We start from the raw sequence: 13,766 nt of genomic DNA, 5'->3' as shown, positions 1-13,766 counted from the left end.
ATTACCTTCTCATTGCTGATGACATTAAAATAGAGGGGAGAGTTCCATTCCATCGGCTGCTCAATGATGATGTGCAGTGTTGCAATCTGGTCTGTGCAGGATCTATCTTTGCGGAAGCTGGCTTGCTGTTCGGTAACTCCGCCATGGCCAGTCCTAAACCCGGCTGCTAAAGGAGGAGGGTTATGCTTGGGGCTAGCTACCCCATTATGTAAAAAAAATCCTAGCTACATAAACATCAACCAAAAGAACAAATGACATCCCAGACTTAGGGAGAGAGGAATCTTCTTCACAGAGAGCTATGACGCCTTGTGGTGAAAGCTAGACGGTAAACATCACTTACAGCGAAACTTTTACAACGCACTACCATTACAACGCGGTCATTACAACGCAAACTATGACAACGCATTGCGCTGGGGGCGCTCTAGGATAGGGAATAGGTTAATTTACTATCCAATAACCTTCCCTACTGTCCACGGGGACTGGAGTTGGAATAGTAAATTAAACTATTCACTATACAACACCCAAAAGCGCTATGCGTTGTAATGGTATGCGATGTAAAAACCGCGTTGTAAAGGCATGCGATGTAAAAGCATGCGTTGTAATGTCATACATCCAAGCTAGACATCCCTGGAAGCTTCAAAGTCGATCTGCCTGCTTTCGACAAATACCATCACCATCGGAACATGGAATATGAGGACCATGTATGGGATAGGCAAGACAGCCCAAACGGCAGTGGAGATGACAAAATACAACCTTGACCTGCTTGTCATCAGCATGGTCAGATGAACATAGTCTAGACAGAAATGACTGGCTCCAGGAGGAATTCTGCTGTATTCTGGGCACAAGGTATAGAAACCCCCAAACCCCCAAACACTCAGGGAGTAGCACTGATCCTAAAGCCAGCAGCCAACTGGGCTCTGATTGGATGGGAAGCCTGCAGTCCCAGAATCATCACAGCGACCTTCCTCACAAAGAAAAAGAGGAGCAACAGTAATAATCCAGTGCTATGCACCTACAAATGCCAGCAAAGAACAGGAAAAAGAACAGTTTTACAATCTGAGTCAAGTCCATCCTAGAGAAATGCCTTGAGAGAGACATCACCATACTGATGAGGGACCTCAATGCCAAGAATGGAAGCGACAACACAGGGTACAAAGAAGTCATAGGCAACCATGGAGACTTGTGACAGTCCTGAACATCTGTCTGATGACCAGCCTCTGTACACATGTACCAGCCATCAGACAGATTCACTGTTTCAGGCATCTGCTCAACCTTTGATGGTCAGCATTTATTTTATTACACCAATAGTGAATAATATAGTATTATTCACTACTGGCATCATTAAAAAGGAAGCAGAAAAGAAGGCAAGTGAAGCCCTGATGCCCATAAGGACGACATGCTTCTATTACAGAGCCTGAACTAAAGTATTTTCTAGGTGTCGAAACTCTCGTGACTTACATTTTCTGAAAAGGAGCTTTTTTCATGGAAAATAAAATGATAACTTGGTCATGTCCAGATATGTAAAACATACCTGCAGTGGCCTGAATGTAAAACTCTTTGAATATGTTTTGCAGAAAGGACAGTGTTCACTGTGCATGCAGTGTACTAAATTTCAGTGTGCGAAGACCAACATCATTTCAGGATGTAAAAATAACAGGTGAGGCTATATCACAAAACCTTTTCTTGCGAGTGCTTGCTTTTGGCGGCAGATGGTGTAGTTCTGGTTGTTCCCTGTTTTTTTCAAGTGGAGGTACACTACATACCATTTCATGTGCTCTGATTGGCAAATGATTGGCTAAACCCCAACCGGCCTATTTGACTTTTAGTTAAGGTCAGAATAAAAATGTGGCAACACTCTACAAGTGTTGTGAAAGTCAAATGTAGCTTATGGGCTTTTGTGTGGTTTTGCACCGCCCACATGACAGACTTTAAAAACATGTTATTAGCTGTGGATTGCTGTAGGCCATGCGGCAGCAACAACATGTCAGAATGAATCATTCTGACATGTGACAAAGTGTAATAATATAAATTAGGTGACCTTTAAAATGTGCCCTGGAGCCTTGAAAGCATCTTTTCATTGTGCCTGCCTACGAAGCTGGGTATGTGTAGGTAGTATTTTATTTAGAGCTAAAATGCCTTGGCTAAGTTATTCTTAATGTACTTCTGAAGGGAGCTGTCCTGATGCTGAGATTTGCAATAAATAACAGGCACTTTCAGATACTTACCCTATCTCCTTTTGGACCGGCTGGGCCACTAACACCAGCTGGGCCATCCATACCCTAAACATCAAGAAAAAAACAAAGGGTTAACATTCAGCAGTCATTGTGGTCTTTCCATGACTGCATTGGCATCTGTTCTGCCCTCAGATCAAGCATATCCAGTCATGAAGCCCAAATGCAGCTCACCGGAACACACAGTATTTCTCTACACATGCCTTATTGGTCCTAGTTAACTGCTTTGCAGGAAGAGGAGCCAGAAGAGATGGTTCTGCAAGAAGAAATTTTGTAAGAAAGCAAAAAGAAGAAGGTTTCCTGTGAGAGTTGGGGGCGCACATACAGAGGAGGAAAGTGATCTCAGCGAGAACAGCAGAGCTTGACAATTGTACGTGGAAGGTTGCTAGATAAAGATTCCCAGGGCCCTGGATTATGAATCAGAGTCTTAGCATGGCATTGCCAATTTGTTGTCAATGTTTGACTGTTTTGTTTTCCTCACCCACCATTATTGAATTCTGTCAGATCTCTGGGACTAAAAATCTTTTTAGAAGATTTAAAGAGAAACTGTGTAGAGAATTCTACAGTTTTAAAAAAGATATATAAAGAAAGAAAGACCACAATGCCCAAACGGTGACTTCAGTGAGCAGACTGACTCCGGCGCCTTGACTGCATCTCCGCCCACCAAATAGTGAAATGGCAGCCAATCTGGCGGTAATTCCTGAAAGCACTGTCAGGAACCGCCATCAAGGAAGCTTCTGTCAATGCTTTTTTTTAGCTTGATGCAGGGCTCCGTCAACATGACAGAGCTCTGAACCAAACTTTTCATTTTTATTATGAAAAGGAGTCTTTCTTTTTTAAAAGCAAAAAGAAAATGCCAGCCTCAGCACGGGAGCTACCTCCCATGGCGAGGGGGGCATTCTTTGTTTAATACTGCCCCTTACCTCCAGGGTTTGCCTGGCGGCGACAGACAGTAAAAAAAAATGGCTATGCCTGCCCATCCTAATTTGGTGGATGGACATATAGCCAATTCCCTGTCGACCCTTACTCCGTCGGTCCATCAGAGGAGTTTGGACACAGCAGAGACGTAGTACTCTCTGCATGGGTCGGACTATGTTCGAACACGCTTTTAAATTTGTAAGCATACCATAATGTTGGATGTAAGCACGTTTTATCTCCATTGCAATGGAATATGCTTACTGTCAACATTTAAACTGAACCCCAAGGTTTGAGAATAATGCCCCAAAACATTGGGGAAGGACTAGATCCCTCATACGGAAGCCTAAGAGGAAAATAAGTGAGTTGAAAAAAAAGACGCGTGAGGCATGTAGCAGAAGACAGTGGCAGTGCTGAAAGCAGCAGTAACTTTCCAATTGGAAGAACCAAGTTTGAGTCAGCAGGAGCAAAGAATATATAACAGTAAAGAGAAGGTTCACTTAGCAATGTGAGCGAAACCAAGCCAGCGTAGTTCCAAGCTGTATCCCACCTTATAATTTAGCAAAATGTTCCTCTGTGCAACCATTCACCCTTCACTCTCGATCTCATATCACACCATTTTGATGATCATGTCCCCAGCTGTTCAAAATGCACCCCCTTTGTTCAGACGCAGTATCAGCTCCATGAACAGAACTGCAGACATCTTCCTTGCCAATAGAGGGCGCTAGAAAGTGCAATAGAGTGAGAAGGAAAGCAAGGTGACAGGAAGAGGCGGGACTCACCCGGGGTCCTGGCTTCCCGTCGAAGCCAGACGCTCCCTGTATCATTAGGTGTGGATGATGAGTACATGAATGACAAGAACGTGAGATTAGTAATGTTGATGAACAAATGTCACTCGTTTTTAAACAGCACAATTACAAACAGGTACACGGTTTAGGTATTAATCATATTTCTATGTTGGTATTAGTTAAAACGTTTTTCTACATTATGCCTACACACTTTAGTAACGACGTTGACTTCTTAATTTGGTTTAAATGACACTCATTTTATGTTTGTTATTTATTTGATTAGTTATCACACACATGTCAGAAGATAGGGAGTTAATTCACGCTTTTTAATTGGAGTTTCTCGTATTATGATATACTCCGAATTAATCATGAGCTTCTAGCATCATCTAGGTTTTCACACAAAACAAAGAACTATGCCTTCGGATTTTCACAGTCGATTTTATGTTGAAACAACAACTGATATTTTGTGCTGCAACTTCCAAGCGAAGCGTTTCCGTTTGACATTTGTGTGGATTTGCTGCCATCTAGTGGACATTTGGGCTATATCACATACTAAGACCGTGATATAGCGTTTTGGTATAGTTTTGTCTGAAAAGGCTTTGTGAGAGCCCTCAGAGAGAAAAATTAAAATTTTAAATGCTACGGGAAGACAAGAAACGAGGGCATGGGAAATTGCTAGTGTACCCTGGGACTAGCCCCATGAACTTATTTATTTAGGTGAACAGAAGGGTCAGAGGAAAGGATGTGGTCTAAGGCTAGAGCGGTCGACCTCGAAGCTGGGGAACAGGACTCGAGTCTCTAAGCAGGGACATCACTTAGGGGCAGATTTACAATAACTTATTTTGCGTCACAGCAGACACCTCTTGCACCACCATGGAAGCGTCGCTTTTACAATGCAGCGCATCATGGGGAAAGAATAGACAGATGCGTGACACATCTGCTGCCGTAAAGGTGATGCATAGCTGGAGATGTGTCGCAAGTGCCTAACATGCTGCGTCAATCCTTACGCCTGCTTCAGGGTTTTGACCCAGCATGGCCGTAAAAGTAACTGAGTAAAATCTTGTAGATTTCACTCAGCCACTTTTAGGAGGCGTTCCTGCACCGGAACGCCCCCCCCTGCACCGGAACGCCCACATGTGGCGCAGGACTTTACAACGTGACATATCTCCCTAGATGCATCATGTTGTAAATACCCCGCAGCATGGCGCTGGCTTTGCGTCGCCGCTGCGTCACAAAAGTGACGCAATGGCGTCGCAAATGTGGCGTACGGGGCTTGTAAATCTGTCCCTAAATCTCCCCGTCCCAAACAAAATGAATATGTCCATCTGTAACGCAACTGGTGCTCAGGTAAAGCACATTGTTACCTTCGAGTGAAGTTTGTGCTATATAAAAAAAAATTTAAAAAATTTAAAGGTTCAGTAAAGTGTTGTCAGACCTCCATTTTGAGTGACGAAGGTCTACTGGGCCTTAACTGAGGGGTTTGCGATTCTTTGCCACTGGTGGCCTGCGGTCCGTCCCACTATGGCTCTGCAAACTGGGTCAAGTACAACCCTTTCTGCACATGACTCTCAGGCTAATGAGAGCGAGCAGCCAAAGGCTTCTCAGGGTAGGAGTACAAGAGCTCACAACACAACAGATCACTCAACATAATGAAGTATTGTTCAGCCTAGTGCTTATATTCTATACCAAAGAAACTATTTTAATATCACAGAAGAGCTAAATATTGCATTCTTTGATAGGGACGTAACAAAGGGTTGTAATCTAGGTTGCGATTAACAGTGAGGTACTACGCCCCCATCTTCAAGTGTCCCCTCGCGCTAGTGTTAGGATCCCATGACCACAACGCACAACACATTATGACTTAGGCATCAGTCAGGCACATGTGCAGATAGCATCAAGTACTGTCACTACTCTCAAAAATGTGCAACTCAGTTCAGTGTCTTTCACTCCTCTGGCAAAAGTCCAAGAGTGCCTGCACGCTAATCTCTTGTCTAGGGTGCCAGCCTAACTCCACATTTGCGTGTTTCTCTTTGCAGTCGTAGCAATGTGGTAGATGCACCTCAGGACACCATAGGACAGTGTTTGCAGGACAAAATCAGTGAGGCAGATCCGAGTAGTAACCCTTGCCTTTGGGAGGATCAGCCTTCCCGGCTGGTTGCATGTAGGGTTTCAATGCAGCAGTTGCTACATCCAGGCCAAGTCCTCTATGGTGGTGGGCCGTCTGCAGTTGTGGTCTCTGGGCTGATCAGGACTTCCATGTTGGCAGTGACGTGGCATTACACACTGCCTTGTCAGCAGTGACAGTGAGCCCTAGACAAACTGGTGGGCGACAGGTGTTACATGATTTTTAAAAGTCATATTGCCGCACACACAGGAACAACACAGAGAGACACGGAGACGAATTCGTGGCACAGGTTACTCCTGCCTTCAAAATCTGGGAAAGGCAGCTTTCTATGGATGCTCCACACGCCAGGAACACATTAAACTTCTCCTGGACAGCCTCTTCTTCTACAGGGCCATTCGCATTCTCAGCAAGCAGGCAGGCTTCTAGGTACTTTAGGCTGAGACTCAGAATTTGTGAACTTAAGGTAATGTGTCCTCACCTCTGAAAGACTGCCTGACAGGCAGACACCTGCCATAGTTGCACAGCAGCTCTTTGAGAACTCTGTGGCACTTGCCTTCCTTGCTCAAGAAAACCTTGGGACTGGAACAAGGTGGGGTGGTTTGGATCTCACTTTTTACACATTTTCCAAACAAGGGATGTGGATTCCCTTTCTGAGGGTTCAGAACTAGTTTTTGATGGTTTTCTTTCAAAAGTCATTTTGAGGCTGTTCCTCAGACACAATATATTTGCAGAGTGATAGTTCTTACAGTAAGTAGTAATGGGGCTGGCTCCCACAAGGACTCACCAAAATATGGGCACAGTGAAGTATGAGATCTGTCCACCAGCATGTCATCAGCTGCCCTGAAACAGTAATCTGAGGCAGGCAACATTTCCTCACATTAAATGACTGAAACTACAGTCCACCCCTCTCTCCTACATTAGACGAATTGGCAGTGCCATGAAAGAACTAATCAGCAGTCCTTTGCTAACACGATCGGGATTGAATTTTTAAAGGTAGCCCTGTCTCCATCCTACTTCACTTCAGTGTCTGGGTCTCCATCCTCTAGCCGCAAGAACGAAGGCAATTCATTTCCACTATCTGGGGAAGCTGACCTCATCCCGCACCTTGTGCCGTGGCAAACCGGGGGCATCAAAAATGGAACCGACTGGCCCCAGTACTCAGACTCATGCAATCCAAAGAGTCCTACTGCCACTCATTTGTTACACACGCAATGCACATATGTGCACTTGACATGCACATAGAAAGTCAGCACAAGGTTCTGAGTTTCATATGATGGCAGATTTTTACATGACAGAGGCTAGTAGGCTTCCCTTTTCTTAACAACGAGAAAAAGGTCTGTTCACACTACTTGTTTATGAAACATGGCATGCTGCCACCAGCAGTTTATACGATTCATTTTGGGTGCACCCCTTCCAGGTCACAGAAATGGTTCTGGCTTTCCCATTTCCATGGACACACACAGGCATATCTGCACATGCTAAATTAGCATGAAGCTAGGGTTAAAACAAAAGTCAGAATACCTGTTTCACATACAATTGAGCATTCAGAGCAGGAGTCCATGCCCTTTATCATATATGGGACAATCCAGTCCCAACAAGTGCGTGCACTTTTTAAGATATTGAGGTCTCCATTACGACATCCTCATTAGCTTCATGGAAAAATACCAAGGATGGAAGTAACAACACTGTAGGAGGAGGAATGTGATATCTCCCCATGAGATAAGAGGGATTCCAAATGATTCCCCTGGAATGGGGAATAACATGTGTAACCTGGAATACTGGGTCCAATTCAGCATTCACCCCATACAAGTGTAATAACTGGTCAAAATCAACATACTTTTTTGTGTATGCACAGGTAGCTTTTTATGCTAAAACATGTTATAGTTTTGTCGATGTGGTGTCTGCATATAATGCAACTGATTGGTTTCTGACTATAGGTCATGGTAGCAAGTAATATTCCCTACAAAAAAATCCACAATGTGGTGATAAAATTGTATACAAAGACACTTTACTTAGACTGAGGTTTTAAAGGAATATTGGCAGGCCTGGATCAATAATAACCTCATTGTACAGCCTATTTGGCATTTCTCATGGTGTGTTGCTCATGTGGCTTGAACCAGGGGTATTTAATCTTTTTTTCTGTAGAAATAGTTTCATTGCCTACTGCATGGTCAACTAATCCTGGAATAGTTAGTGTTTTTGATGACAATGCCTATGAAAGCAGAGCATTACAGTTAAAAGCAAAATGTTACACACAGAAGGCTGAGTAACAAGACACTGAATTCAGATTACTGACACACATTTGTGTAGTGTTTCAAGTCCCATAACCCTGTGTGAAATTTGCTTAATATAATTTTGTAAAATGTCTTTAAAATGTAAGTGAAATATGTTTTTTACAGTGACATGCATCAAGGACACTGATGCATTTCATACTAAAAAAGCAGCACAAAATTGTTCATGGCATTATATTAACTTCTTATCTTCTGTTTATCCATGTTGTTCCTGTGCTCCTGCAATAGAATTTTTATTAGGGGTGGGCGGAGTTCGTGGAGTTGCACTATGTGGACTTCCTTGGAATAAAATAAAAACTCAGTGGAATTCCCCGGAGTTCCGCTCTGCCCTAGATGTAAGCCTTCGGCTCAATGCAAATGAGAAGAGGTCAACATTATAGGGGAACGGAGCCCTGGTGAATGCATCATCCATTTTAAAGATTGTGCTCTAACATATCTTCTTATCTGTTTCTGATGCAGCATTCTATTAACACAGAAAAGAGTTCTGCTCCCGTTCAGAGGATTTCAACACGCCTACTGTATTGTGCATTTCAAAACCATTCAACAAGCTAAAGATGACTTAAAAAGCTGTGAACTGATGTCTGTACAAAGGAACATAGTGTATAGGTCCACAAATTATCTGTTTCGTTTGAAGCCCACTAAATTTAACTTGTACTTTGTTTTTACAGTCGTTCTTAGCGGGCTCAACTCGCCAGATTTCAGCAGTGCTGAGGCCAAACATTTCTTGGGCCGCGGGAGCTGTTGAAGGCTTAAGGCCCTTCCCAGATGATGTCACCAGTCCCCGCCCATGTTACCCCTGATGGTGTGTCAGGCAGAGGGGAAAGGGGCCCCCTCCCATGCCGTTCCCCTTGCCCTTCTCCCTGACGCAATCGCGCGGAGCATCACTGAGAGCGAGAAAGGCAACCAGCACAAGGACAGAGCCCAAGTGCAATCCCACCAACCAACGGCCTACACGTGACATCAGCCGCCACTTAACGCCACAGGAACCTCGAAAAACAGATCCGGATAGGGGAGTCTGATTTGGGACTGGCCGCACCAGCCCTTTCTCCACTCCAACCCGACCTCACACCTGGCAGCAGGCGGCAGCTGCTTTAATCTCACGCAGCCACAAAGAAGCTCCATTGTCCTGTCGGTCCACCCCCTTTCTGGCTCTACGAATGGTACTGCCCCCTTTTCTTTTCGTTCTCCCTTCGGCCTGCTTTAGCATCAAAGGATATCTGACCCTTTCTCTTAAAGGAGCTAAGCCCACCTACTGTAGGGGTTGCTACATTCACCCTAAAGAAGCAATACAAGAACAGGGTAGGGGGTATAAGCTCAGCACTGAACTCACAACCGAAAACCCAGCAACAGTTGGGGTGGTTGCAAGCATTGCTAAAATACTGCATATGCAGAGTGAGATCTGATTAAAAAAAATACATCTCAATGCTAAATGAGGATTGGTGCCGTCACAGTCTGACTGTCTAGGGGTGGGCGGCGGCGGTGGAGGCAAATTCTGCTAAACTACGGAATCAGAGTTTTTGCCGAACTTCGCGCTCCAAGCAGAGCGCAGAGTTGCAAACTCTCAATTACTCTATATGGTATAATGGAATTCTGTAAATTATGTGAGATTAGCACGTGTAAACAATATACAATTTTGCCCTTGCCTACACCAAACACTTTGGAGCTCATGAGATGCAAGGCGCTGAAGCATCAAGGCTGACGTCTTAGTTATTGGTGTTACGTTAATTTGTTTTTTCTCAATCCTCCTCTCAGAATTCTCAGAGTTGCAGGCTGCTCAATAATAGGGTGATCACTGGAATCGTGACTTATTCACCTTAATAAGTAAAAAAAAGGTTTCCCAAAAGAGCATAGGGTGGTGTCGGTGCAGCTCCTTTTTCCCTTACAGCAGCCCACTCACTGTAAAGAGATTAGCCAGCATGTGTCAAATGTCCAAAGCCCAGCTAGGTATTGCTTTGTCAGCAGTATGAGAGGCATTTAGGAGCTGGGTAAACCTCATTCAATGGTCCTAACCTCTCTTTCACTTGTAGACAATGGGCACACTGGACTTTACTGACCTTGTTTAGTGTCAGAGGGCTTTGTGCAGAAGAGCCAATCAAGAAATTACAGAAAATAGGATTCTGCAAGGAATTATAGATTGACTGGAGCACCATCTACTGGAGAATGACAAACACATTGGAAGTTTGGAGAACCACAACCCTTGTTGGAAGAATTGTTGAAAGGCTTCGGAGTCAGTAGTCAACCAAATCCCTGAAGCATGGGAGCTTGATAAGGTTCTGTGTAGCGCCCTCTATGTATCTTGAATCAGATTATTTTACGTATCCTGTGATGAGAAACATCAACTCTAATGACAGGTGGATGGTGGCCTACAGCAGTGGAACTGCAAATATGTGCAGTGATAGGCGGTGGTCCTTATTAAAACATGGTGTCAAATAAAACCCATTAATAGTAAGTATCTCAGACATAAACTGACAAAAAATAGTTATCAGTGAATTTGCTCTTGGGAGTTCTGGGTGAAAGCAATATCATATATAAATATGATCTGCCCAAGCTCTTATTAGCCCTGGTGGTCTGTTGTCGATAGATTGTTTGTCAAAAAGAGTTTCACCTAGGAAGTCCATGGTTAATGAGGAAGAAGGAAGCTACATTTACTTCTGAGCATTTGTTATCACTTCTTGTAGAAATGTTTTCTCTTTTGCTTCCTGTGGAAGGTCTGTCTCTTGCTGAGGAGATGTTGTCTCTACTTGCTTAAAAGAAGTGTTGAATTTACGACCTTGGGAGTTGGGAGGCAACACAGAATCCTGACAGAAATGAATCGCATGACATGTGCCTCATGACATAACTTGAGCTGGTATAAACCATATATACTTCGATAGGATGCTGACATTCTGTAACCTTCGCTTGGACACTGGGTGGAACTTTTAGACAGCTCTGTGCAAGGCTTCTCTGCCAGCTCCTAAAATCATGTCCATTTGGCATCAGATTGTTCTTAAGATATAAAAAATAAACATGGTTTTAAAGAAAGCTAGCAATATAGACCCCGACCCTTGTGGGCCTGACCAACTACTTGAATATTAACGTTAAGGAAGCTGATTGAAGCCCCTCGCTAATATGAGGTAAAAGCCAATGAGGGCAGAAGAGTAACTTGGACATAATAAAAGTAATTGAAAGAGAATGGCCCCATGAATATCATTGCATTGTTAATATTAAAAGATTTAGGCATTTGCTATCAGATGAGAGGATTCAGTAATCGTCTTTCACCTTATTTCACACTAGTGTCCAGAATGGTGTATGGTTTTCAAGAAAGTTTTTGAAAGTGCTTGTTCAAAATTCAGAACTCTGCATGAATGTCAGCACAGATTGCTCCCATACTGTGGGGCATATTATCTACAAACTGCGATAAATATCGCAAAGCGCGTAGCGGGTTTTACATTATAGCCCTCTATCGCTGAATTACATCGCCGTGTTTGCGGCGTATTAGCAACGCTTTGCTTACAGGCGAAGTATAATCCAGCGATAGACTGCGATAATCCTCATTAGCGTTTGAAATCCAGGGATGATTTCACAGTGCTAATGAAAAGCTTGGTAATAGGGGAGTGTGTACTAGCCATACAATCCACCTCCCATAGGCAATAATGGTAAGTCAGGTTATATTCAGGCGTTAGGATCATGCGTTAATGGGGGCTTAGCGCGCCTTTTCTCATCGCTACGCGGGTCCGGGGCAGCGTTGATAAAACAGCAAAGTTGTGTTTGAGACGTTTTTTTCAATGAAGTAATTGTAAGGAACGCCTACTTTGCATCTCATTAGCAATGTATGTTGTTAAGATGCGTAGCGTTAGAAAATCGGCTGCTAACATGCGCTGATGCATGTTAGCGCCGCCTTGTTAATATACTGCTCTTGATAATATGCCCCCAAGTCTTCTGGAACAGGAGGATGCATTGTACAATTGTGAGACTGGGATGTTTCTTGACATTGTGGAAAAGGAGGAGGCACCCTACACCACTTCGACCAAGAGTATGGTTGGGTAGTCCCATGCAGTCTTTCGATGGAGCACTGCTGATGTTGATTTCCTCTCTTCTCTGAGAAGAAGGTACCATTGCAAAGTGGTAGACAGATTCGCATCCCACCGGCGGGATGGGAGGGACGGTGGGGCAGCAGGAGAGCACCACATCTGCCATACGTTAGTAGCCAACCAACACTCTATAAGTCATACAATTCACACCATCTCCAAAATGCACACGATGTGATGTGAGCAAAGTCCCAACTAGTGGCCAGATGGGAATCATTGCTTTCTTAGAATGCTCACCATCACCGCAGGCAGTGATGATGATGTCTCCTAATTGGACCCTGGCTCGTCCTCTCTTTACATTGATCTTCTACACACATTCACAAAATCCATACAAAATATGTCAATGAAGTTATGACTATAAAAACAAGATGTGAACAGTTATGTAATTGAGACAAATGCCTACATGGGAATATTAACAATGATGACAGTCAACTACATGACAAAAACATGAAACAACGAATGAGACTTCATATATAAATGTTAGAGGTTGTTATATACAGGTAAACACTCTGGGTATCATACATCTTCTCATCCAGCTCAATATAGCCCCACTTTTATGACTGAACAATGTAAGATCTTGGGGAACAACAGTCAATGAGAAATCCATGGATTGAATAGTGGTATTCTACTTACTGGAAGGCCAAGGGGTCCTCGGTCCCCCTTATGACCTGAGTCACCTCTCACTCCTTTAAGACCATTTAACCCCGGCTCGCCCTAGGTGCAAAAGCAAAGGCCAGTTTGTTTGTTACACTACATCGGTGGCTAACGCTGGAAGAGAAGAGAGTCAATCACACAAACCGATGCAGATTCCATTACTGAAAAGTAGGGGGGACCAGAAACCAAGAGATGGAAATATGGGTTCTGTTAAGCTTGGTCAAATTTAAGGCAACCATTTTATTGTGCTCGCGTGAAAGTGAACACGCACTAATCACATAGCGATTCAATGTGTGGACAGCAGGCATCAATTCAAACAAACTTGCATTGTTGCCATAGTTTTGTAATTGTTTTGGTGATGTTGTTGGTGCTGGTTGTTCAGGTTTCAGTAACACCCAGTTATGGGCCATTTTTAGTTGACATTCACATCAGACTGGAATCTGCAGCATGGTGTTAAGTACAGATACACGTGTTAAACGTTCAGGCTTATCTAACAAAGCAGACCAGGGAGGCAGGCATTGTGATGGGATCAAGCCATGCATTGTCACCGTCCCTTCCCTGATACCAGAAACGCCACTCTCTGCACTTTCTGTTGGAGTTATGAAGTGACTTTTGTGAACGAATGTAGATCAAGGTATTTTGTTAACAATGGGCTGTCCAATCTTTCGTCGTTTATGGGATAGAAAAGTTACAAG

At 43.7% G+C, this 13,766-nt stretch overlaps 1 protein-coding gene across 1 annotated transcript in view; it reads right to left on the bottom strand.

Annotated features, from left to right (window-relative positions):
- Positions 1-13,766, bottom strand: part of LOC144820297 (uncharacterized) — a 192,435-nt gene that overhangs the window by 64,361 nt on the left and 114,308 nt on the right. Inside the window, exons 19-21 of the mRNA XM_078677878.1 lie at positions 13,051-13,131; positions 3,929-3,964; positions 2,226-2,279 (exon numbers count right to left, since the gene is read on the bottom strand). Of these exons, the coding sequence (XP_078534004.1) occupies positions 2,226-2,279; positions 3,929-3,964; positions 13,051-13,131 (171 nt within the window). The remainder of the gene's footprint in view (positions 1-2,225; positions 2,280-3,928; positions 3,965-13,050; positions 13,132-13,766) is intronic.

This window comes from Lissotriton helveticus, chromosome 2_1, assembly GCF_964261635.1.
Source record: "Lissotriton helveticus chromosome 2_1, aLisHel1.1, whole genome shotgun sequence".
NCBI classification, from domain to species: Eukaryota; Metazoa; Chordata; class Amphibia; order Caudata; family Salamandridae; genus Lissotriton; species Lissotriton helveticus.
The sequence above is the reverse complement of the archived record's forward strand: the minus strand, read 5'-3'. Positions and strand labels throughout refer to the sequence as shown.